General features: G+C 39.7%; 2 protein-coding genes across 5 annotated transcripts; one reads left to right on the top strand and one right to left on the bottom strand.

The window, feature by feature from the left end:
- Positions 1-907: 907 nt before the first annotated feature.
- sec22c (SEC22 homolog C, vesicle trafficking protein) lies at positions 908-7589 on the bottom strand. The gene is made up of 7 exons (XM_084340741.1): positions 7331-7589; positions 5886-6097; positions 5578-5741; positions 5118-5294; positions 4866-4984; positions 4014-4079; positions 908-3935 (listed from the first exon to the last, which is right to left on the bottom strand). Exons 2-7 carry the CDS (start codon positions 6065-6067, stop codon positions 3735-3737), a joined length of 909 nt encoding a protein of 302 aa, XP_084196867.1. The 5' UTR covers positions 6068-6097; positions 7331-7589; the 3' UTR covers positions 908-3734.
- A 49-nt stretch (positions 7590-7638) lies between these two features.
- On the top strand, positions 7639-23321 carry nktr (natural killer cell triggering receptor). Of its 4 annotated transcripts, none has more exons than XM_084340738.1 (17): positions 7639-7732; positions 9929-10007; positions 11062-11136; positions 12291-12398; positions 13052-13096; positions 14219-14306; positions 15178-15207; positions 15717-15862; positions 16636-16852; positions 17054-17221; positions 17339-17426; positions 17991-18139; positions 18248-20896; positions 21067-21141; positions 21328-21387; positions 22397-22498; positions 22631-23321. In XM_084340738.1, exons 2-17 carry the CDS (start codon positions 9950-9952, stop codon positions 22698-22700), a joined length of 4128 nt encoding a protein of 1375 aa, XP_084196864.1. In that variant the 5' UTR covers positions 7639-7732; positions 9929-9949; the 3' UTR covers positions 22701-23321. The 4 variants fall into 4 exon arrangements, with proteins under 4 accessions (XP_084196864.1, XP_084196863.1, XP_084196865.1 ...); XM_084340737.1 differs by having other exon boundaries at positions 7640-7732; positions 18224-20896; XM_084340739.1 differs by lacking the exons at positions 7639-7732; positions 9929-10007; positions 11062-11136; positions 12291-12398 and adding an exon at positions 13390-13413 and having other exon boundaries at positions 13053-13096; positions 18224-20896.
- The last annotated feature ends 2763 nt before the right edge of the window (positions 23322-26084 follow it).

Here is a 26084-nt window from a genome sequence, read left to right as displayed (position 1 = left end):
CTCCGTCTCACAATGAATATTCTCAGCTACATTAGCTGAGTGTGGACCACTTTCATGAATAAGATTTGTTTGGCCTGTAGCCCAACATAAATGTACTATAGGCTCTGGCTGTAGTAAAACTTCTATTGATAAATATAATCAACCAATAATAATAAGGATAATAATAATAATAATAATAATAATAATAATAATAATAATAATACAAATTAATGTTGTTTATATAGTACTTTACATGCAACATATCAACAAAAATCACAAAAAGCAAGTAATTGCAGTGATAATCACAAATATAAATATAAACAGCAGACAGTGTAACACAGGGAAATAAAATAAGTAAAAATCTGGACTGATAAAACAAAGTTAAAATCATCTGAATCAGGTGTTAAAAGCAGCTTTATATAAACGTGTTTTAAGAAGTGATTTAAAATGGGGCAGGGCATTCGATAGTGTGGGGGCTCTGTCAGTGAAAGCACAGTGAGGCGCGATTTTGGACTTTATAAAAGAGTTTTGTCCGATGGTCTGCGTTTGGGCAGCTCTGCAATATTAGGAGATGCCAAACAGGGACTCAAAAGTTATAAAAATAATTTTAAAGTCAATTCTATAAGATGCAGGTAACCAGCGGAAAGATGCTAAACCTCACCAGAGAAACAACTTCTGACACAAACTTTAAATGAGGATTAGTACACTGTAAAGGAGCTCCATCTGGTGTAACATTGGAGAAATGCATCAATACGTTTTACATTCCCTGTTCAAGTTTGTTGTTGTAATTTAATTGAATGATTTGTTTATAGTTTTTATTTATGTATTTAAATTGTTAATTATTCAATAAGCATTGAGCCAAATCACCAGGGTAATACAGTTTAAACATTGAGTAATTCTCATTTCCTGGACACACAAATCAAACATCCACAATTTGAAAAAAAGACACTATTTATTAATGAAATGTCAGTTTTACCACAGCAGGAAAAAAAAACAAAGCCCTGTAATGTAATCACCAGTTGGCAGTTACAATGAATGGCATTGTTACATTACTTCCTATTATTACAAACAAGTTGCAGCCACAAAACCCACTGAATCAACCTTTTGTGAGTCTAATTAGATACAAATGACTTCATTCTGCTGCGTTTGTATTGAACAACATAAAGAAAAATGTTCTATTAGACATACTTCAGATTGCCCTCCTGAACCCCAATGATTTTCAACCGTCACCAGTACGTCAATAAAAGAAAAACATATATATTAAGAAAAGGCTGCCACATGTTTCAGCTGTACAGTGTATCTTTACTGTGTGTTATAAACTCTCATAATCAACACGATTCCTTCACTTCAATTTCAAGTCTTAAAATATCCTCCACGTTATTTGGTTCGACATCTTTAGAACATTATTTTACAATTCATTTGGTCAGAGACTTGCAGTGGAAATGGTGAGTCAGTAAAACCTCCTTTGTATCAAAAATATTACAGCGTCACCAACGTCCTGTACAGAAAATACCATGCGGCATCACACATGATAACAAATGAGTCACTCACTTATGATATTTAAAGATTTTCATGAATTTATGTTGATCCTGTCCAAAAAAAACCTCATTTAATTTAAGAGAGACAGTCTGATTCTCAGCAATTTGCCAAAATATCTGTATGGAGGTTCAACTGGACTATCTGCAGCTACATTTAACCCTTCCAGTGGAAACATCTGAATTTTATTACACTTTGTAAACTTTGTACTTTAAAGTGAAGGACGTTTGGATTGTCAGATGAGATGCAACCTTTTTGTTTTCCTTAAAATTCCCCTCAAACTTTCTCGATAAAAGAGAAAAATCTGATGAAAAAGACTCGATGCTACTAATTTGACAAACACTAAAAAAACAATAATTTACTTCCCTCGCTTAACGAACATCAGTGAAACTGTCTAGCTATCGAAAACTGAACGCCTAAGAAGCTTAAACACAAAATGTGAAAAGAGACTTATACTTAGCCTTGTTATTTAGCAGCGCTACTGTCATGTGTTCTATATTAAAACATAGATTATATGTTTATGACAATCTAAGAACTACAGTTAGGACCGGAAAAAGAAAAAAAAAAAAATCAACCAAGTAAACATAAACCTGGATATAAATATCATTTTAGCTGAAACTGATATGCAACACATTCAAAACCAACTGCCACACCCGGCACAAAAGAAATCTAAAACTAATAGTGCAGTCAAAATATTTCAAAACCATTTTACCCATAAAATCAGTGCCTTCATTTTCCTACCTGCAGTTTACATTTTGACAATAAGGAGATCAGTAGAAAAAGACAAGAAACTAAAATATCTAAATTTGCTTTGATCGTACAAAAATGAGTTTGAACTGGAGTTGATGAGATATGGTTCTACTTGGATCACACACTGTGTTGACAACATAATGCCTGACATGACTATAAAACTAACTGTCCCTAACAGAGCCCTTACATTTGAACCTTTGCAAAAACTAGCTGAGCACTTGCCGGTACATCTACATATACTTAAGTCCACACAGTAAGGCATAAAACAACCCACATTAGGTTGTTACTCTAGCTTAATGAGCAACAGAGATAAACCAGTCCACTTTTCTTCACCGTCATCGATTTTTAAATCAAACTACACTAAATAATTTACGTATCACACTGCTACTAGTGAAGGATGGGCGATCCCACTTGTCTGCAGATCGGCCACGTGTGACTATTTGAAATAAGATAAATCTCATGTCTGATATAGTCAGAAAACTGTCACCTTGAGTTGTACACTGCAAAGATAGTCAGTGGCCTGTGGCAGCAGAAATAATACTGAACTTAACGTGAGTAAAAATTCATAAAAATCGAAAGCATGAGCAGCTTCTGTGTGATAAGAATTATTGTTTCTACATGGAAAACTTTGGTCAGCGACTCTGACAGAAAAACGTCACTACACTTCCCTCGAAAATATTTTGGAACAGGATGGCACTGACTGAGATCGATCAACAGTTTAGTTTCTAGAACAGACACCTGCTGCAAGCTCTTCTGTTAGTATGGGTTTTCAGTAGGGATGCACCGATTGTGAAATTCTGGGCCGATACCATATTTTGTTGTTGTTGTTGTCCAGTTTATTTAGTTTTGTTGCTATTTGTTCCCCCCTTTGTGCTAGGGGGAAAAAAATCAACGAATCTTCGTTATAAATAAAATAATTGAACTGTTTTAAAGTCTGTCAGCACTTCGTTACACTATCTTTGAAAGAGTTCAAATCATCAAAATGTATGAAATAGTCAGTATTATTATATCCCTTCACATACTTACCTAGCCTTACAAACTGATGGCAGGGATGTCACGAGCCAGTAGCTCATGCATGTGCCATTACAACAGATAAACATCAGCCACTGCTATCAGTGAATGTCATCTTATTTGCAGTCAACAAGTGAGTATCGGTCCATCGATGTACAGCCGATAAATCAGTGTATCCCTACTTTGCGGTCGTATTTTTAAGGTTAACCGGATACTTTAAAGAATCCAGAAAAAAAACTGCATTTCACTGTATACCCTTTACAGTCTTGGAAACAATGTACACAAAGTGCAAGTACATACTGTACACAAGAAAATATTAACCTGTAATTATAACTTTCCATGATGACACAAAATCTATGAATGTCTTTTGCTAAAAATCCACACAACATCTTCACGACTCCTCACTGTTCTCACCTGGAGCTGTGAGAGGTACAACGCAACAAACTGTCCTCCGCTCCTCAGACCCCGCAGTCATTGGTTCTGTCTTGGAGTTTGCGGGTGTTGATGAGCAGGGTGGAGAGCGAGGCGACCGAAATGTGGAAGATCAGCTGCCACACGTTCCTCAGGCCGAGCAGGTAGAGGTTGCATAGGACGATGACACTCAGCAGAGTGAGGGACTTGTGTTTCTTCAGAGACGAATGGAACAGGTAGAGGTGGCACTGTGGACACAAGAGAGCTCGTTCACTGTGAAGAAGAGCGTCACATGGGTAGGTTTTGAAAAAGTGAACTATATTTACCTGAAACACACAGCAGACAAACGCCAGGAGAAATGCCACGACGTTCCACACGCCGTCATGATCGTCCTGCACGTAGGAAAAGGAATAACATTGAACAAACCGCTGAGTTATCATTCAGGCGAGAGTCCACGTAATTTAAAATGTATCACATTCATTTCAGATTGAATGTGTAGGTAATTCTCACAAGAGCGACAATTTTGCAGGTTTGTGCAGACCTCATCATTCTGAAACCTCTGCTTTCACAGCAAAATGGTAATGTACAGCAGACAGTTAAGCCAGCTCAACATATCTATAATGAATGTAAGCTTATACATCAGACTGTTTCTGAATACAGTCTCCAACTAGACGCAACAAGTGGCTTTTTTCTAAAAGTGAGAAGGCCGCAGTGTGGCATTCTTTTGAATATACAACATTTATGAAATGTAAAAATATAAGTTTATATTGAATTTAACATTTGATATTGAATATTAAAACATACCATACATGCTGGACGCCCTTCTAGATGTATTGATAATAGGGATAGACCGATGAGGCAAACTACATTTTGGAGGCAAGTAACTTCAATACGGTTACTTAAAACTTACTAGTTACGTTCCCATTTAGAATATTAATACTTTATTATCATATGGCATCAGAGCCAACATAGCCCTTTTTTAAATTAATTTATTTTATTGACCATTTTATCAAATATTCACACATCCAACTAACTCAGATGCAGGTGCGTGAGAAGGTATCATGTCATTCTTTAGAAAAGAAGATCCCACTCACTGCTCTTGCACTAAACAACTGTATTAACACTACCAAAGTTTACTCTGGACCTTTGCCAAGAGTGTTTCTGGCGGTGGCACATACCTGGAAGGTGTACTCTATGAGGTGAACACCACGGATTATGTTCAAAGATGCACACATGATATTTAGGACCAGCGAGAGGATGCCTGGCGCTGTCACTGGTTCGAGTCTTACATTCTGACCTGTCAAACAAAAGAACACGATTGTAATATTGTGTAAAATGATAAAACACAGAAAGAACTTGTTTCAACGTTACAGAAACTCTCCTGTATTGTTCATGTTGTGTTGTAAAAGTCATATGGTCAACAGTCTTACCAGTTCCAGCACCTTGCTCCATATGCCCATTAGCAATGCCGTTGAGCTCCATGTCCTCCAAGTGAATGACTTGAGGAGGGTGGATCCTCAGATCCTCCTGGACCTCTGCCAGCGTCACTTCCAGGGCCGGACCACCGCTCTGGTTGTACTGCTGCTTCAGCTTCTGAATGGTGCTGTCTGTCAATTGGCAGCAAGGGTAACATTATTATTGTTTCCTTTCAGCTGCCCAGGGACAACAGATGGAAATCTAGTGCAAAGCATCTTTTCTCATTTTTCCGATTATTACATTTTGTGCATGTTCCCTGACATTAATAAAAGTAATAAACTAAATTAGGGTATTTTTTTGTTTTAAAGCATCCAAAGACAGGAGCTATGTTTATCATTAAAAACATTAGATTTTAATTCAAAGCAAAAAATATCAACAGCTAATCTCGATGACAGAATTCCTCTTCCCACTCACCAAATTCCAAAAATGGATACGGTCTGTTTGCCAAGGCAACAACAGTGCTATTGAAGCATGCCGTGAACTCCCAGCGCAGATCTTCCAGGAAGCAGAAGGCCTTAGCAACAGGGAGGCTGCAGTGGCACACGGTCATGTAGGATACACCCTCTGACGAGACGAAGCTGAACAGGTGAGAGGAGAAAAGGTGTTTAGTAAACAAACAGCCTGACGCAGCATGACATGAATGCCCCATGACAACATTCTGTTTTTGCAAGTAACGGAGAGCACACAACTGAGACAGTCTGCTTTGGTTCCTGAATCCTTACTATATATTGAGCTCGCGGCCCTTGACTTTCCCTCTGTCAGGGAAACAGGCCAGTGCCTTGCTGATAGTCCGGAGCTGCTGCTTCCTCTCCTGGAGCTCTCGGTTGTGTTCAAAGTCTGTGGAGGCTGACAGGGGGAGTCCATCCCTGACTCGGACCACGAAGGCAAACAGGATCAGAGACATGATCTACTTGGTCCATGAAGAACACACAGCCTACAAAAGGAAGATCAGATCATTAGTATTACAATTTTAGGGCTGCAACTACATTATTGTTATAATTTGACAGCAATTTCCTGAAATAATCCATTCATTTTGGTCTTAAAAATGTCAGAAATTAGTCAAAAATGCTTGTCACAAGTCCACAAAGCCCAACCTTTAAAGCACCATTATGTATTTTTTTTACTTTAAACTAAAACAACAAAATCATGTTGATGGTGTCTCTGTCTCAGCCACTCTGCCCCCCTATCACTTGCACTCTGTAACTTGAGTAAGAGGGTAGGATCACAGTGTTACACACATGTTTACTTCAACATACAAGTTGTATCACATAACATTGTTATGACGTAATGAGATTTGTATGTAGTTAGCACCTACATCACATCTGAGAAATTGTTACAGACTTGGGATTTGTGTTTACGGCGGTGGTGTTGCGCTCAGAAACTGTGGGGGGCGCCAGATTGCACAAAATTTCTACATAACATTGCTTTAAATGTCTTGTTTTGTTAGAACTCAACAACATTATGTTTTCTATTAGAAAAAAGACGTGAAACAACAAATATTAACAACTAGCGCTTTACTTTTTTGTAAAGCTTTTTGTTGCTTTAAAACAACTTCAGTGATTATTTGATTATAATTACTAATAGTTGCAAAAACAATTCGCTTTCTTCTGACTGGGTGTCAGTTTATTAGGTACACTATGATGATAACACAATTACAGCCTAATATTACATCCTACACCTTCATGAAGGAGTGAATTGGAAACTTTAACTGTTGTAGCCGAGTGTGATTCATCCCTGTAGTCATTTTAAAGTATGAAGAATAACTTGTGGTTATTGACTTATTTTGAGAGGAGTCCTCTCCATCTGTATCAGCGAGGTTAGCCTAACTATTAGAAACATCTATTGCGAGGCTAATACAATAAAAACCAGAGGCACCACGAACCACAGCATCTAAAAAGACCACGATGTGGAATGACCACACTGAAACTTACATGTTACAAACAGTTTTACCTACAACTGAACATTGTAATCTTCATGAATGATTTTCTAGCAGGGCTGCATTAGTTTGAGCAGGTGCAACGCCACACATGGAAAGCTATATTAGTATTATTAACTGCGTAGTTCTTAAAACTGTGTTGTCTTTTGCTCGGTTAAACTTCACTTATTAAATACTGATACTTCAGTCTACTGTATATATAATTATAAACGTGTAGTAACACCTCCTTACCTCATTATCATGGGTTTCATGCTGCACCTTCTCACTTAGCTACTGTAGCTTAGCTTACTACAGCATCATATCAAAGAGCAGGTAGCCAGCACCAGCTTCAAATGCGCGTTACGAGAACAATCGCATACTTTCTATCACCAGCGATTCAATACGGGAAAACCTGACAAACCTGTTATAACATATACGTATTAAGTTGCATTTAAATAAGCCAACGAGCTAACTTGGAGTCTTCTTCCTGCTACAACAGAACCACAACAAATCTGCTACGGAAACGCGTGAGGGACAAAAACAGAACTCGAGTCGGAGTTATCTCGCAGCGCACCATCCCCTGCACTAAAAAGTGAACTTGCTAATGTCCGCCCTCAGTGACTAGCTGATTGCCTGGCCAGCTACTGCACAGAGGTTAGTTCTCTCATTTGTGTCTCATAGAAAACCCTTAATCTGATTTTTTTTCTATCGTTACGTTAAATGTGTAGTCATTTCGGCTGAGATAAATCCATCGCAACCGAGCTAACTTTAGCTAGCCGCTAACCTAGCTGTTAGTTAACCCGTTTTGCAAGCGCTAACGTTTGTGCTAATGTTGCGTTATTGTTGTTAGCAATTGAGCCGACGCTAGCGCATGAGTGCTGCTCTGTTATTGTTTTACACATGGCTTGAACTTGTCGTTGTTCGGTTTCAGCCAAAACCACCAGTTATGTACCGTGTTGACAGTTAGCTGACATTATACGGGTCGTGTTTAATGGACACTCATGATGTTACAGTCAGCTAATCGACTGTGTGATGATCAGCAGCTCCTTGTTTTGATGTTACATTAATATCAGGCTTCGTGGGGATCATTACATCTATTATTTTAGTGTGTTTAATGTATCGTTCTTATGTCTACATGACATGAAGCTCACATTACCTACATTTCTTCAACTAAATAGGCTTGAAAATGCTCTTTACAGTGAAGTACTCTTGAAGTTGAAGTCGATTATTGCCTTCTTTATATAGCAGAGAATTTTAACCAGTTTAACCACCTGACAAATGCAATATTTCCAGTACATCAATTACAGGCGAGGTTTGTAACATGACATTTGGCTATTAATACAATGTACTCTTGGGGTAGGTTAAGCAATGGCTTGCAAACCTATTTCGAAACACAGTTGAAATAGGTATGACTTTTGAACACAGTACTGCAGCTGCAATGTTCTGGTCTTTTTTTTAATGATTAGCTTGACCTAAGCAGATACATTGCTTAAAATTAGGGGTAGATATCCAGCCTTTTATTCTGTCACATTGCCTATAAAATAATCTAATTTGAAAATGTGCTACTGTGGCTCTGATGCAACATCCTCTCACACATCCTCACCACGATGACATCTGATTAGTAACACGTCACAGTTAATAGCCTATAAACACTGAGTAATCTGAATCTGCAAAGTAACTAGTAACTTATTTCATCAAATAAATGGGGGGAGAGGAAGTATAAAGTCCCCGAAAATGGAAATAGTCAAGTAATGTATGTCAAAATTGTACGTACAAACAGTACTTAAGTGTATTGTACTTATGTTTATTCATCACTGCTTGTGATGAATGAAAATTTTCATTATTACTGCAAATGAATATCAGTCCCAAATATTGGTTTTCAGTCTCCTTGATTTTTAATAATTGGCCCTAAAAAAGCGATATAAGTCAACCCCTACTTAACATTAAGTCTGTAAACACACTTGAAATATTAGGTTGTGCTTTTACATGTAAGACATAAAACATAGAGCTTTTAATGGTCAGTATCATACAATCACAATACACTAAAACACACATACCACACTACATCAACACACATATAACCTACATCAAAGAACAATACGCTAAAAATTGTGTATTTTATATTTTAAGAACCACCACATTTAGAAAAGGTAGGAAATTTAACATGTACAGAAGTTTGCAGAAGTAGCCCTTTAATCATGATCAAGTCACCAAATATGAACACTAGCGCACTAGAACCAAACAGATAAACAAGGATGGACGTGGAAAAAATAACAAAAACGACCCGCTGCTACATAACAACTCCAGAGGACACACTGTAATTCACATAAGTTAATTGACTTTCTGTGCGACAGTAGAGGAGTACTGGCATTTGACAAGTCGAGACAGGGTTTTGGAAACATTGTGCCATGATTTCCTAATCATTTTAATCAAAGGGAAACACTCTGAGGTAAGATGCTGTCCTTGGCGTTTTGGTACGCTGCTGTTGTGGCTTCTTGCTCACATAATTGAAATCAAACATTTTCAAACCAACGAGCCGCTGACAAATCTCAAAGATACATGTGAGGAAGCTGTGCTGTGCTCTGCTCGGATTTGCATAGCCAGTACATTTCTCCATAGACCTCTCTTGTCACACTCCCCTCCCATCGTTGTCTCTCCTCCCCTTTCTGTCTCTATCCTCCCTCGCTGTCTTATAGTCTCTCTTCTCTCTCCTAAATATGCTTTACCCTGTCAGTGCACACTGATGGGAGATAAAAGGAGAACCCGAATGAGGTGTTTACTGCTTCTTTAGGAGAAAGCAGCCTCGTTATTTTTCACTGCTTAGCTTTTTGCACTCTTTCTACATTTTAGGTCGCTCGGACTTTGATCACAATGGGGGTGAAAGACCGCCCACAGTGTTACTTTGATGTGGAGCTCAACCGGGAGCCAGGTAAGAGAATTTCAAATCAGTTTACGGGTATGAGAATGAGTTATAGATGTAAACAGCCTCAGCTCACTTTCATAGACGATTACTTTGAACTGACATCCTCAATTAAGATGTTTGTAAGAAGTCTGTGTATGTAGTTTGTTTTTGCAACCTTGGAGGTTTTGATTGACACTCAGTGGTTGTTCGAAATGAAAGTGGAAGTCTGAGTCATGCTTTGGTTTGATAGACTGGTTTGATGTTACAAACTGTGCCTGTACCGAATGGTTGTATTAAAGTGAAGCCATTAGAGCATTGTATACTTCATGAACCGGAACTTCGTGCAATTGAATGTGAAGATGGCACAAACCGGTTAAGTGGTGTCAGGTTTAACTACAAAGTTAGTAGAGCGTAGTCCCCTTTAACCGCATCAAATTGTACTCACTCATAAATACCAGCCAATCACATATTTTTTTTCCATCAAGATCCATGCGTTATTCCCTGAGCAATTAACAAAAATGTCCTTAACAATTCCTTACAATGTTCAAGCAAGTGACTAAAAACTCCACCCTTCATCTGGATCCACAACATAAGTTTACTGGGTCTGTCCTGGGCTGAGACCCATCCTCAATGCAAGTTTCGTTGAAATCCTTTCAGTAGTTTTTGTGTAATCCTGCTGACAAACCAACCAACCAACAAAGGGACATGGGTGAAAACATAACCTCCTTCGCGGAGCTAATGTGTTTTTTGGTTTTTCTCATATTTGGACATGGAGGGACCAAAGAATCCCCCGTCATACTCACAAAAACAGTTTCAGATTTGCTCCTAGCTATGGAAAAGTTTGTATCACTCTGAGTTTCACCACAGGATTCTTCTAATTGTTGGAAACCAATTTAAAATGTGCAGCGTAGTAAGATCTTAATTGTACCCTTGGCCTATTAATGTTTCCCCCATTTGTTACTTGTTTTTTGTAACACAAAGTTTAGATTGCCGATGCCTCGTATCATCATTAAACATTCCCATGTTTTTATAAGCTGCAAGTTGAATTGTGCTAATATGTTTCTCGTTTTTTGTTTCACAGTTGGGCGTATAGTCTTTCAGCTGTTTTCGGATGTTTGTCCCAAGACATGCAAAAACTTTCTCTGTCTGTGCACAGGTGAGTAATGTCCCGTCACGTTTGACTGTATGTCATATATATATATACTTATATATATATATATATATATATATGTTCTCTACGCTGTTGTTTAAACGTATAGTTTTGAAACCTGTTTGAGAGCTTAACCTGAAACTGGTGTGTTTGGTTTTACAGAAGTACAACTGTAAGACATAGCTTTATAGTACTCATTTCCACAATTTGAAAAAAATCTCCCTGTCTCTACCATAAAATAACCATAATGAGTAGATGAATCGTTAAGTAAATTACTTATGGATTGGTCACCTGATATGTAGAGGAAAGGAGCTATGACTGTGGTGTGAAGTGTCCAGTGACAGATGGAGGCGAAGGGTCCTGGTCTGTCTCCCTAGATATTTCACCAAACTGTGTAGGACACAGTGTACTGTAGTAGCAGTGGTCTGCCTGGAGATAGCCATAAATCTGCAAACAGACTGCAGATCGATCCTCCCTCTCATTTTTCTCCCCACCTGGCTGAAGGGAATGTGATGCTGGCAGGGGCAGACATGGGAGACGGCTGGTTAGTCTGTTCCTTTACTTGCACATAAAGAAACAACATAACTCTGTAATATACACCATTCAGCCGTGGCTTTTTTTTTTTTCCTTCAAAGTGTGTTGTGTGTCCTTTTAGGAGGGGATCAGCTCACACCATTAGAAATCAAACTCTAGGAACAATGCTGAAGCCAGTGAAGCAAAATACTGGAAGATTAGCAACCTAAGCTGCCCATGTGAACAGCCAGCCCTCTGTCCTCTGAAAGCACCCTTAAACACATCAACACATCTAATGAAATCTCTGCCTTCACGTCTCCTTTCACCCTAGGGGAAGGGAAATCCCGGGGGGTAATAGCTTTGGGCCAGTATTCTGTCCCTTGCCAGTATCACTACACTCAAGGATTTCTTAATGAATTCCTGCCCAGTATTAACAGCAGGATGCCTAAACAAAGTCATTCAGTTAATTGAAACTGTGGTTTCTTTCCCTTGTTTATAACAAACCCCATGTGGCAACATTCAAGACTAACATTTCTTAACACCTCAAGCCATCTGGTACACACGAAAGCACTTCACACAGTAGCAGCTCTGTTGAATGTTTTGTGTTGGATGTCAGCTCGATTAATATACCGGACATCTAATTGCAGGTGAAAAGGGAATTGGCAAAATCACAGGGAAAAAGCTGTGCTTCAAAGGCTCCACATTTCACAGAGTTGTAAAGAACTTTATGATCCAGGGAGGCGACTTCACCGAAGGTAATAATGTCTTTACGTATCACCTCGTTTACTTTGTGATTACTGTGTGTTTAGTCAAATTTTGCGAATAAGCCAGCCCCGTTGCTGGTAACTGCTGGCTCCATTTTGACATAAAACCCAATGAAAGTGTAGCCAAGGGGAGATTGTCTTAGCTGAATTTAGATTAGTTCAGTTTAGTGGAGTGGACTAGCAGCAGGTTTGTCTGCAAGCCCAAGGTAAAAAAAAAAAAAAAAAAAAGCAAACACAAAACAAAGTCTGGCAAAGTCCAATACTTCTATGTGGGAAGAGAGAACTGGTTCAGTTCAGTTTTTGTCCTACCACAGCGTTGCAGACATTTTCAATGTCTATGTTCTCTTTCATTGTACAACATTTAACTCTCATCAACAGAATCTCATTTGTGAAAATCCCAATTTTCAAATCAAAGCCTATACACCTTTTATCAAAGGCTATACTGAAACAAAACAATTTCTGTTTCACAAACAGCAATATTTATACAATCACAGCCAACTAAAAGGCACATATCAACTTTCTGTACAAGTTTAATAAAGTCAATTACACAGTTTAACAGCTGATGCTAGTTACCGTTCAATAAGCAGTTTTTCTATGGGACTTTTGTATTGTGTTTGTTGAATTTCTACTGTTAATCTCTGCAGGAAATGGACGAGGTGGAGAGTCCATTTATGGTGGCTACTTTGAAGGTAATGGGAATGTCAGATTATCTAATAAACAGTCCATAAATGTTTATCTGAATACTCCTGAGCCTCTGACTTTGTAACTTTTGCATGAGCACAATGTTGCACGTTCCTGTTGTGTTAATAATGAATTTTCCTGTGTATGACTCCGTTGACCTTCACTTTTCCAATGTATAGTGTTGTCTTCTATTTAGTTACAGTAGTGGGCTTTATCAAATCAGCATGGAGAGTAGGCATTCTCTTTATTGAAAGCTACAATCTTCCTGCCTAAAATTTTCAACATATTCTTTTATTTATAGAGTGGTCTATTGCAAAATGAGAAGGTAAGAGATGTACACAGCTCAGTAACACCATGTCAACATTGTCCCCACCACCTTCCTCTCTCAGTTAAACCGGTGCAAATGTTTGCAGTGGTGCAGATGCAAATTTGTACTGAAAGGATGTTAAAAGGGGTTTCTGTTCGAAAAGCCGCCCTGTAAGACCCCCCAAAGCCTCAGGCTGCTCAAATTGCATTTATGCCACATATGTGGTATTTATAGCCACACGACTACCGTGACTTGTAGTCCGACGCAGGCTGCAGGGCTCTCTGTTCTGGTTTGTGTTTTCCAAGTTAGACAAACATTTCATGTATGCAAATAGCTTGATGATATTCATGATTGTTGAACCTTTCTTCTATAGAAGAAAGGTTTAACAATCATGAATAGCATGTATGCTTTTTGCATGTATGAAATGTTTGTCTAACTTTAAATGTAAGACAGGAAACATACTAAAGTAAATCTGAGTATTATTCAGATTTAGTTTGTTTTCCACATGATCTCTGCTCAAAAAATGTTCCGCCACTTGATGATAATCTAACCTTAATTTAGAGAAAGGAAATCTATCTCAATCAAGTTAAAATGAATGTAAATCAGTATGTTTAGTTAATAGTCTAAAACATAGAAAACCAGTTTGGTCCGTTAGAAAAGGACTAGAAGAAACAAGGAAGGACCAGTTGGTGAGGCAATGATTGGGTTTGATGGATAAAAGTATTTCTTCCTTTTGTTCTGTTCTTCCCTGAATATTTCTCTGTTATTACGTATCAGAGAGCACACTCTGACACTTCGACCCCTCTTTCTCTGCTCCCAACAGATGAGAACTTCATTCTCAAACACGACAGAGCCTTCCTGTTGTCGATGGCCAACCGTGGGAAGAACACCAACGGCTCACAGTTTTTCATGTGAGTAACCTGAAGTAAATGAAATCATTCTGCACCTTTAATAACTTTTTTAACTGACAGAGCACTTGCATTATTTATTTGCTTTTTTTTTTTATGTTTTTTGGTTCTGTCCCTTTTTTCTGTTTAGAAACTGTAGAGTAGAGTTTGTGATTGAGTGTGAACGTCAACAATCCCCTCTCAGTGTGCAGTTAGATATCTAAGTGCAGAGAAACATAGATTCGTTCTTTTTTTACCTACAAATGTGTTACATTTTTTCTCTTGCCATTTTTTGTGTAAAATTTACAGAAACTCTAGCATCCTGCTCTTCCAAGGTAATGTGTCTCCAAGGCTGTGTTTCTCTCTCTTCTCCTGACTCTATTTATCATTCAGTAGTTTGTATTTGCAAGTATTCTGCAGAGTTAAGTGTTTATTTTGGATGTTTGAAGAATATTCACAAATGGCTTGAGGTTATTTGGCTTTGTAGACTCCCTTTAACACTGGAACAGGTTTTCATAATAAGTTGCAAATATCCTCCATGAGTAAAAACTCTTGAAACATAAAGGAGGAAATGTAATCAGTCTCTCTTCATATTATCCAAATTGATAGGCCACACTCTGCCTGTTCATGGCTGTTTTTAATTCAACAGCCACAATTAAAGTGAATGTGAATAAGAATAATACGAAGTGTTTCTAAATTGATTTGCAGTCAAATATATTAAACAAAATTCTGTACTTTCTTTTGAGATTTTTTTCCCATGGTACAGTAGCACCCGCACTTTGTTGAAGTTGCTTGTTTATTCTCATTCTTTTCCTACGTTTTCTCCTTTTTCATGACCCCGACATTGCGGTTGGTCGACCTTCCCCGGCTTCTTTGCTGGATTCTCCACAAACAGCACAACGAAGATGGCCCCGCATCTCGACGGGTAAAATCTTAATTTGTCTTTGCCATTAAAATTATATTTACAGTTATTAGCGAACCTTCATTTCTGACTTGATATGTCCAGCATCTCACTCTGGAAATCCTCTAGAAGTCCCTAAAATATTGTATAAAAATATAAGAAATATTAAAGGTTAATAGCATCAAATGTTATGTTCTTTGCTAGGAGATTAAGAGCCTGAAACTCAGCTAATCAGCTTCATTATGACCACATGGGTGTGGTTTGATCTGATTTGATTGACTGTAAGCAAACAACCCACCAAATGTAATTAGATTGACATGAACTTTTTTCCTACTGAGCCCCACCCACCTCAAACCAATGAGAAATACAGAAATCTCTCATATGAAATACCCCAGGTTGTTCTCATTTTGGCAGAAAACTAATTTGTGTGAGATACCTTCACTCATAGTAAGAAGCTGATTGAGAAAAACATATTTTTGAGGCAAGTAACTGTGCAGTTACAATGGGTATCAATCTGTTGTAACCCCGCACAGAGTCCACGTCGTCTTTGGAGTCGCCATCTCCGGCTTTGAGGTGATAAAGAAGATCGAGGGGCTGAAGACTGATTCAGCCAGCAGACCCTACGCTGATGTGAGAGTGATGGACTGCGGACAACTTATCACCAAGTCCGCTAATGATGGTAAGTTCAGACTGATTTATTTTATCTAAAAGGTTAGATATTTTACGTTATTGTTTGAAAATCTTATTTTTTGGGGGGGGGTTGGACAAGAATGGAGCTTTTTACCGTATAGGAATAAGCTACATGACACTTTGGATACACAAGCAATATTTGTTGCAATATGGGATTTGTTCAAAATAAGAAAAATATAGAATATCATCAGACTTTTAACCTATTTGCTGTATGAAAACCCCTCCAGTCTTTGTACATTTGACATATTGCCACCCAGAGAGTGTAGTAAAGGTTTAATATGTGGTGTGTTCATCACAACTTGTGTTAGTTCTTCATCAAAAGCTTGAACAGATGTTATCCATTGTTTTAAAGAAATATTTTACCATTTGAATTCTCTCTTCTGTTATTGTCTCCTGTGGGGGATAATGTGCGCTGCCTGCCTGTGATTGTAACTGGGTCATATTTCGTGCCCATTCTGTTAGAGGTTGGCATTTTGTTGCCAGCTTTTTCCCCCACTGGCATTCGTGCGGGGCGTGTAACCTGATCTTCTGTTTAATGAGGATCAGCAAGGTGATCTCTGTGGACTTCAGTTGGCATCTGCCCACCCGACTCTGCCAGGCCTCCGACATACTGAGAGGAATCAAACAAAGCCTTTGTTGTTGTCGTGTTAGACCACCCTGAAAATGACTCATGGCTTTTGAACTTTAATTCCCACTGTCACATTCTTAAAAATAAAAGTCATTTTTAATTAAATGGCACATTCTGTTATGTTTCTGATCCAGTACTCGAAGGCAAGAGGAAACGAACCTCCCATTCTGCTGACTCTTCCTTCAGTTCCCATGAATCGTCTTCTCAGTTCTTCTCTTCGGGGGAATCTGAAAGTGAAATGGATAAAAAGCACAAACAACGGAAGCAAAAGAAACATGTGAAGACTAAACAGTCAAAAAAGAAAAGAAGGGAATCAAAGAAGGAGAAAAACATTATACCCTCAAAGCAAAGGTATCTTTTTTTTATCTTGGTTCATGATCACATCTTTCAAAGCTTATTTAATTACTTACACGTGTCTCAAATGAACATAACCACAGTTTTGATCCTGTCTGCTCAGGGAAAATGAAGTACTTACAAGTTTCACTGTCAGTTTTCACAGAGACGAGACAGGTTGGTTCTTTGCATAACAAATCATTGTTTTGCATCTCACAGTCCTGTGGAAAAAGAGATGCAGGACATGGATAATGAAGTTGAGGGAGAGAAGGAGCAGAGTGGGAAGAGAGAGAAGCCTGTTGTCCGACCGGAGGAAATCCCACCGGTGCCCGAGAACCGCTTCCTTCTGCGACGGGACATGCCCTCGCAGGAAAATAAAACAGAGATGTCAGTTTTAAGTACATTTATATGGTGTTTTTTTGGACTACATTTTATCTTACACATTGACCAGTGTATACCTATATAATTACAAATGGTGTTACCTTTGAAATTTCATCTTTTCAGAGTTGAGAAAGAAGAAACATTTCTTTCAACTGAGCAGAAACCAGCAGTCTCCAAGTCTGGACGGAAGATCAGAGGCAGAGGAACGATGGTATGTTTATCTCAACTCAGATCAGACACTTGTCAGATTTGGTGTTTATGGATCCACTTTGATTCCAAGAGATTGGTTGTCAACTAGGGCTGCAACTAATGATTATTAGTTTATTATTGATTAACCTGCCAAAAATTATGTAGGTCTATTAACTGTCAGAAAATGGTGAAAAATGTCCATCTCAGTATCTCAAAGTCCAAGGCAATGCCTTTAATGTCTTGTTTTGTCAGTCCAAAACCCAAAGATATCTTCACAACTGAGAGGCTGAAAACATTTTCTGCTGTTTTTTTAAGCAATGGACAATAAAATTCCTTTTCTGTTAACCAGAACTCTTGCAAGAGGCCTCACAGGAGAGGAAAAAGCAGAAAAAATATACTTCTACAGCCCAGAATAATACTTTTTTTCTCCATGCTCATTCCTGCCTGCATAACTTTTTTATGAAAATCATAAATCATATGAAAGGCAAATAATCTTCACACACAGCCTCAGCGATCTCTTTAAAGAGTTTTGATGTTTTCTTATGAATGTACTTTGAAGTATCAATACATTTTAACTTTTTTGCAGAGATATCACACCCCCACAAGATCTAAATCGCGCTCAGCCTCTGTGGAAGAGCGCGGCAGCAGTGATACTCCGCCTCACTGGAAAGAAGAGATGAAGAGAACCAAAGTTTATCAGCCGCCGAGCATCGAGCGATGGAGCAAAGGAGACAAGTATGTCCTAATATATTACTTTGTTACTTAGATTGTCAGATTTGTTCTTTTTTTTCCTGCTTCATGTGTCTTTTGACTTAACAGATTGACTGACCATTCCTCAAGCAGATGGGACGACAGGAGCGACTCTGCGTGGTCCCGGTCACGGTCTGCAGAACACTCCTCAGACCGCAGCTCTAAGAGGTCCAGCCAGCGCCGCCGGGAGAAGAAAGAGAAGAAGAAATCCAAACGAAAGAAGAAGACAAAAAAACGTAAACAGGGCAAGAAGAAGAGCTCCAAGAGCAAACCTCAAGAGCCTCACCTGTCGGAGGGTGAAAAGTCAGTGCCTTCAGAAAGAAAGCCCAAAAGATCCCGTTCGACATCCCGCTCCTCCTCAGATCAGCGTCATTCGTCAACTCGGAGGAGACGGCGGTCCTCGCTGTCCTACTCTAGATCCTACACATCCAGTCAGTCCAGATCAAGAGGCAGGTCCAGGTCTTATTCAAGATCAAGAAGCTTCTCTAGGTCTAGAAGTCGGTCTTTGTCTAGATCCAGATCTCTGTCCTATTCTCGATCACGGTCTAGATCCAGATCAAGATCAAGATCCAGGTACAGATCTAGGTCTCCATCCAGAAAGAGAAGTTCATCCAGATCCCCAAGAAAGAGAAAAGCTAGTAAGCCCAAACCGGACGCCATGATCCACGTCCCCGATAAGCTTCCAGACAGCAAAGTCCCACCAGTCGCCAGACTCCCTGATGTCCCTGCTCCTGAAAGTGTCCCTGTGATCCCACTCAGCGACAGTCCTCCACCCTCTCGTTGGAAACCTGGCCAAAAGCCCTGGAAGCCCTCCTACATCCACATTCAGGAAATAAAAGCTAAAGTAGCTGCTAACATTTCCGGTGCGGGACAGGCAGCTGATAGCGTTACAGAAAAGGCTCAGACTTCAGTTGCACCCAAGAGTCTGCCAGGTGATCCTGAAAGCGACAAAGCTCACAAACCTGCAGGGCGCTCCCACAGCAGGTCCTCCAGGAGCAAGTCCTACAGCCGATCATACAGTCGCTCAAGGAGCAGAAGTTACAGTAGGTCCAGGTCCAGGTCCCCTCATCAGCAGAACAGCAGGTCGTCCTCCTACAGCAGATCAGACTCTGAACACTCCAAGAAAGCAGGTAGCAACACGAAGAATGCACTAGACAAGGAATGGAAGGAGTATTACAGCTCCCTGAAGAGGATAAAAGATTTAGACAAGTTAATTTCACTTGAGAGTAGTCAAGATGCTCAGTCTGGATCGGAGAACAGGGCAGGCTGTGAGCAAAGTCCGGATATCAGTGGCTCTGTGGAGAAAATAAAAGAGAAAGGCAGCTCACAAGATCGAGAGACGAAGCATCCCAGCTCGGTACCGTTGGAGAGCTTAAATAGCAAGACTGAATGGGATAGTGACAGTGATAAAGTGAGCCAAAGCAACAGTAACACCCTGTCAAAAAGGCAGCAACAAGCAGTTCAGTCCAGTGAAGTTCTTGACAAGAAGTTGTCCGCACTCACCGGATGGAATTCAGAAAGTGAATCTGAAAATATAACAGCCAGGACTTTGGCCATATCTGAAAAAGAGGAAGGGGAGGCGAGCTCAGAATCAGAATACGAGGCATGCAGAAAGATGTCCGCGGCGGTGGACGCTCTGGCACAAAAGATTGCTGCTGCTGCTTCTAGTCCGTCGGTGGGAAGTCCTGAAAAGGCCCCAGAGCCTGAGAAGCCAAAGAGCAAGAAGAAGGCCAAACGCAAGCACAAACGCAAGAAAAGAACTGAGCACAAAAGCGGTTCCCATCACAGTAAAAGCAAAGGGAAGAGATCTAAGAGGAAGCATCAGAAGCTCAAAGAGACATTTCACTGGCAGCCACCTTTAGAGTTCGAAGAGGAGGAGGAAGAGGATGAATCAAAACGAGAGAAACGTAGTCCAGGTAGGGTTGGCAAGGAAAGGCCTGGAGTGGACAGTATGAATGAAAAGGACAGACATTTAACCTCTTTGAACAAGAATCCTTTTAAAGAAGAAGATAAGGGGCATCAGAGAACAAAACACACAGAACACCTTCAGTCATCCAACAAGAATGGTGCTAATTTACCCAGCGTGAAAGAGCAGCAGTCATTAGATGATATGGACATTTGTACCCCAGAGCACGATGCAGAAATTGTAGAAACTACAGCTACAAGGGATTCTCACAATAATGCACCTGAGTTACCCCTAAAATCTACCTCAAAGTCTTCAGATACAGCAAGTAAAGACAGAGCTTTACCTCATAGCAAAGATCAGCCTTCTGTTACCTCCACAACAACCGCCGGTGGACAGCAAGATGAAGGAACCACCGGCAAAACTTCTGGCTCTGCAATTCATTTTAAATGGAAGCCTTTGAAAGGAATGTCGGCTCTACAAAATATCAACGTGCCACCTTTTACTTCAAGAAACGTCCAACTTCAAGACAACCTGACCTCCAGCAAGCAGGCAGTGAGAATGGAGATAAAAAGCAAAAGCCGGGTCCGACCGGGATCTCTGTTCGATGAGGTTCGGAAGACTGCACGGCTCAACCAGAGGCCGAGGAACCAGGAGAGCTCCAGTGAGGAAAGTTCCCCGTCCGTCGGAAAGACGAGTGGAACACGCTCCCCAAAGAAATCCAGGTCCGAGTCCAGGAAGTCTCGCTCCATTTCCACTCACCGGTCCCGCTCCAGAGGCTGGTCCCACTCCTACAGCAGGTCCAGGAGTAGATCCCGCAGCTCCAGCTACTCCTCCAGGTGAGACGAAAAGCACGCTTTATAATGACAAGCATGAGGGCAGCATCAGTTATTCTTTCTAAATGCTTTTGACGCAGATCAAGAGCGTCAAAGTGATAAACTTGATGGATGTGAAGCTTTTATTCCAGATCGGGTAAAATCTGATTTATAACACAAAGTAATTCTTTTAGGAGCCGCAGCAGGAGCCGGAGGAGGCGTGGAAGAGGAAGGTCACGCTCTCGTAGCAGCACGTACAGAAGTTACAGGTAGAACCTGAAGCACCGATTTAATGATCTATTGTGGCACCTTATTGATCCCGGTGGGAAAAGCAGTGGAAACTCTGAACTTTCAGTATCGTGCTCTTAATTTTACATTTCAGTGACTTTAGACTTAGTAACAAATGTTGTCATTGTATACACAAACCTTCAAACTTGTGTCTTTTGTTTTTTCAGTCGGACGTACAGTAGAAGTCATTCCAGGAGTCGCTCGTATACTCGCCACCGGAGATCCAGGTCAATATTCTAACAGACACTCAGAAGAAGAAGTATTTAATGGTTTATGTGACGGGTCACTGAGTACCCTGAGATCAGATACAAACACTTTATCCAGATTAAAACACCACTTTGTCTAATTTGATTTTAATTAAAATTAAAGGTGCACTATGCAGTTTTTTTTACAAGCCTATAAACAAACAGAGACAGAGCTCTTGATACAGCGAATAGGAGTTTGTGAGAGCTGAAGCCAGACCCAGACTACAGTGTAGTACAGTGTAAGGCCAATTTAATCCTAATTCTCTCCAACTGGAAGGAAAGTCTGGTCTGGGACCACGGTTGGTACCATTGTTCAGCCCAGATTATCTGGTAATGTGAGAGGTTTACTTCAGGAGATATCGCTGTAATACAATAATTATACAATTATACTTTTTTAAAATGTTTTCAACTAATATGAAGTTTGAAGCAGTATAGTTCAGATGATGGCACGGGGAACAACTGAAACAGAGCAGATAAGTGTCGAGATGTTAGAGCTACAGGAAGCAAGTGATATTAAATTATTCTACTGACAGAAAAGTGACGACTTTGATTCATAATGTTTGAGCCAAAGTGAAGATTTGCTGCTTTTCATTGTCTGATGTGATAATGAAAGTCATTTTCTTCAGGTTTGTCAGGTCTGACGTCACTTTTAATATATAAATACATAATTTATTTTGAATCTATTTATCAGGAAAATAACCAGCAGATGAGACCAGTTTTTTTTCAGCCCCAGAAGAGATGAGTCTTATCTTTAGCCATTACTTGTTGTGTCTGCAATCACACAATGCAGGAATAACCAATTAATCTTTTCCACTAAGCACACGCAGACATTAGTCTGATAAAAATGACAACATTCAAATAACTGTCGTCTTTATCATCATGTCAAGCTTTGCTTTCCTTTGTATAATTAGCCTCTACTAAGCAAGTCTTTTCTTCTGGTGATATTCCTAAAATAATATCTTTGTTGTCAACCGCCTGTCTGTGAATGCAGGTCAGACTCCTACGACAGCTACTCCAGCAGGAGTCGAAGCGTGAGCAGGAGGCGAGGTCGCCGCCGAAGTGACAGCTACAGGAGCTCGGACCGCCGCTCCCGGTAAGGCGCTCTGCCCTCTGACAGACGTCAGCACCTCTTTTCCTTCCTGCGGTTTGACACAGAGACAAATCAATCACTCAGCCTGTACGAATCCGAGTCCTAATATTTCATCGTGATATCTATCTCCTGCAGGTCGTACCGCTCCTCCAGTCGCAGTTCTTCCAGGCGCAGAAGTCACAGTCGCAGCAGTCGCTACAGTTGAGCTCTGGAGTCTGCGGAGAGGGAACAAAACCACAAAGTCTGGACACTGAAACGCTGAAGAGCAATTACTGTTATCATCTCAGATCAGAAAGCTCAAAGAAGAAAAAATCTTCATCTTGTTACTGCGCTGTATGTTCCTCGTATAAGCTGACATGATGTTATTGAATGTAAATAAATAAATCGCATTACAGGCTTATATAAAGAAGGATCTTTTTAGGGACTTTAACAGCGAGAACAACTGGGCCGAATCTTATCAACATGGCCACTCTGGCAGCCACGATAAATAATGAAAGATAAGCTGTATATATTTCAAAATATTGTATATTTGTTTAACCCTTTTCTACATCTGTTTTTATACACTGAAACAAATGGTTACACATACTGTAAGTGTCTAATCCTCTCAGTTGTGATGGGTTGAGGGTTTGCCTTAAATTCAGGGTCGGCATGATCAGATTCTTAAATGGAAGAAATAACTTTTTGTAGCAGTTTCAAGCTCATTTCTTTTATTTCCCTTTGTTTTAATACTGTACAATGAATGTTACAACTGTACTCAATGTATTTCTTATGTTACTCAAACAGTTATGAATGTTTACACTCAGTAAAGCCACCGCATCTTATCTCATCGTGTCTGGTTTTTCCAGTTTTTTCCTCATTTTCGGTAGATGATCCTGCAGAGGTGTCACCTTATGTCCTCCAATGGATACAACGGCGCCATCTGCCTTTCAATTCAGAACTGCAAAGCGTGTGTGCTGCATAGTAATGTCTATTCTGGCAGATTTATACTTTATGTCAGTCAGTGCAGTTTTCTTATTATAGACTCCACTGTATTAGGTGTCATGCAATTACAAGAATCAGATTAATACACATTTATAATTTCACTCCCTGGTCACAGCACAAAAAAAAGGAAAGAAAACTCTATTAAATTATTAATTATACTCAGAACTAATTAACTAATTGAAAATTTGCTTCCTCCTTGCTAATATTTGCATACACTTAAAGCTCCTGCCTCTCTTGTGGGAGCTTTTGTAAGCTGCTTTGCAAGAAAAGCAAGAATCGTCCATTGCACGCAGACCCTATTGAGTTGCTACAGTGCCTGTCCAGTTTTTATCTGCGAGTGCAGGAGTGCAGGCAGTGAATACGTCTACTGTTCAGGCCTGCTTTGTATGGATGGCTCTCAGTACAAATCAAATCTGGGTGTACAATGCTCAATCATAACCAGCACGCAGGAGTCGCAACAAGCATGCAGTTGTGGGTGTTTTTTTAGGAAGGCATATGTTAAAGTGTGTATTTAAAGGAGACCTGTTATGTTCCTTTTTCCTCTTTCCTTCAGTGTTTTATTTGGGTTCTTAGGCATGTAAAAGATCCTGAAAGTTAAAAAGGTCAAAGTCCGCACCAACAGAAGCTCCTCTCTCCAAGAGAAAACACTGCTCCTGAAACGCCTCGACAGTAGTCCCGCCTTTAATTCTGTGACTTTGTGACATCACACAACCTCACCATGTCACACATTTGTATTATTTATGCCTAATTGTTAGTTTGGCACGTAGGGATTGATTTAGTGAAGCTGCTCTGTTGTTGTAAGCGTTGCTGGCTCAGACATGCGTTAACTGACCAATCAGAGGAAAGGCGGGACCTTAAAGAGACGGGAGCTACAGAGCATCTCAGACAGAGGGGGAATACAGTGCTGCTACACTGGACAGAACGAGACAACTGATGTTGTTTTTTTGTTTTTTTTTAGTACGAAAGCATGTAAACGTATTCTAGTAGTAACCCAAAATAAAATGATGAACCTGAAAATCAGCATAATACGTCTCCTTTAACGTTTAAAATAACGGAAAGCCTAAAGCAAAGACTTAAGAAAGAAAATATATTTCTCCTAAAATGTACATTTTCTCATACTTCTGTCTATATTTGTTACTTTTAGAAATGCTTTCACCTCAAAAGCCATTAAATTAAACGATCTTAGAAGAAAACACCACTTTTTAGTTAAAAATTCATTCCTTTTATTTATTGTGAGCCTTGAGGTTTTTGGACACTTCTTTGTATAAGATGTGTGTTTCCTCTCCTGCACAAGCTTTTGTTTATTTTGAATTAATGTTTATGTGATTTCATGTAGGTGTGTGTCTGAATCTTTGTGTCCATATATCTTTTATGATAAAAAAAATACCAATAACAATTCACATCCACACTGAGGTAATAATGTGTGACCTAAGGCATAAAGCTTGAAAACCACTGGCCTAAAGTATTTACCTATTCTTCTTTTTAAAGGCGCAATATGTAAGAATTAGCACCAGAGTAACCGCTAACTGCTGCCAACTGCAGCTGTTGTTACCTTATTAGCTCAGTTAGCCATGCAGCCAGCAATCCAGACTGGTAGCTTGCAGACCAGAAGGGTGTTGGTGTTTACACCGCTAGCAGGAGCTTTAGACCGGGATGGAGCTAGCTGGTTAGCGTGCTAACTTCAGTAGATATCTCTAATACAATGATTATACATCATACAATTATACTTTTTTTATGTTTTCAACTAATATTCGTACATATTTCCCCTTTACGTCAACCTTACAGACAAACACTTGATGCACCAGATGACGTCATGTTACTTCATGTTACCTCAGGATCGGAATAAGATTTCTGTCCTGTCGTGCCCTCTTTGTTAACATGCAGGTGTTTAACGCGGCTCAAAATGAGATCTTTTTTGTATTTCCTTTCAGAATGTGGAGGCTTTACTTCAGTTCAATGCCTGAGGTTTCATGAGGAAAAATCATTAGCCTCCTGTCACTTTTTGGGGTAATAGATGGTTCACTTTTCAGCAAATTTCTCCTCTTTAATTTCTCCTTGTCTGAAATGTTCAACAGCACAAGATATGAAATATTGAACACTTTTTTTCATTGCTGGTGCAATCCAAACTACATGATCTCTTTGTTTATGCTTTCACGTACTGTACCTGAAATTAAAGACCTCTCCACGCTAAGATTTGTGTCACTCTGGGTTGGCAGCTTGTCTGAGTGACTGCACCCACACTGATAATGTGGCCTCGACATCAAGTGATGAATGGGTTCTGCTCCAGGTCGTGATCAATTTTTTCCCCACCTTGTTATGAGCGTATTGACTTCTGCTCCATACAGTCTGCAGGAGTGAGCAATGGCAATGAGGTCCAGGGATCCTTCAGGGTGGTTAAAGACCAGGCTGAATTAACCAACTGGGGGGAAGTGGGCAACTGCCCGGAGGCCCCCAGACCCTCAGGAGGCATGAAGGTGATGTTCTTCTGTGGCAATTAGAGCTGAAGCAATTGATCAAACTTTAATATGAATATTAATATGCAACTTTACTGGTAAATCAATCAATCCAAATTATTTTTCAAGCAAAATTTCCACATGTGGAAAATGTA

The sequence above is a fragment of the Pagrus pagrus genome, assembly GCF_965226575.1.
Source record: "Pagrus pagrus genome assembly, chromosome: 20".
In the NCBI taxonomy this organism is placed as follows: Eukaryota; Metazoa; Chordata; class Actinopteri; order Spariformes; family Sparidae; genus Pagrus; species Pagrus pagrus.
This window is presented reverse-complemented; position numbering and strand designations above follow the sequence as displayed.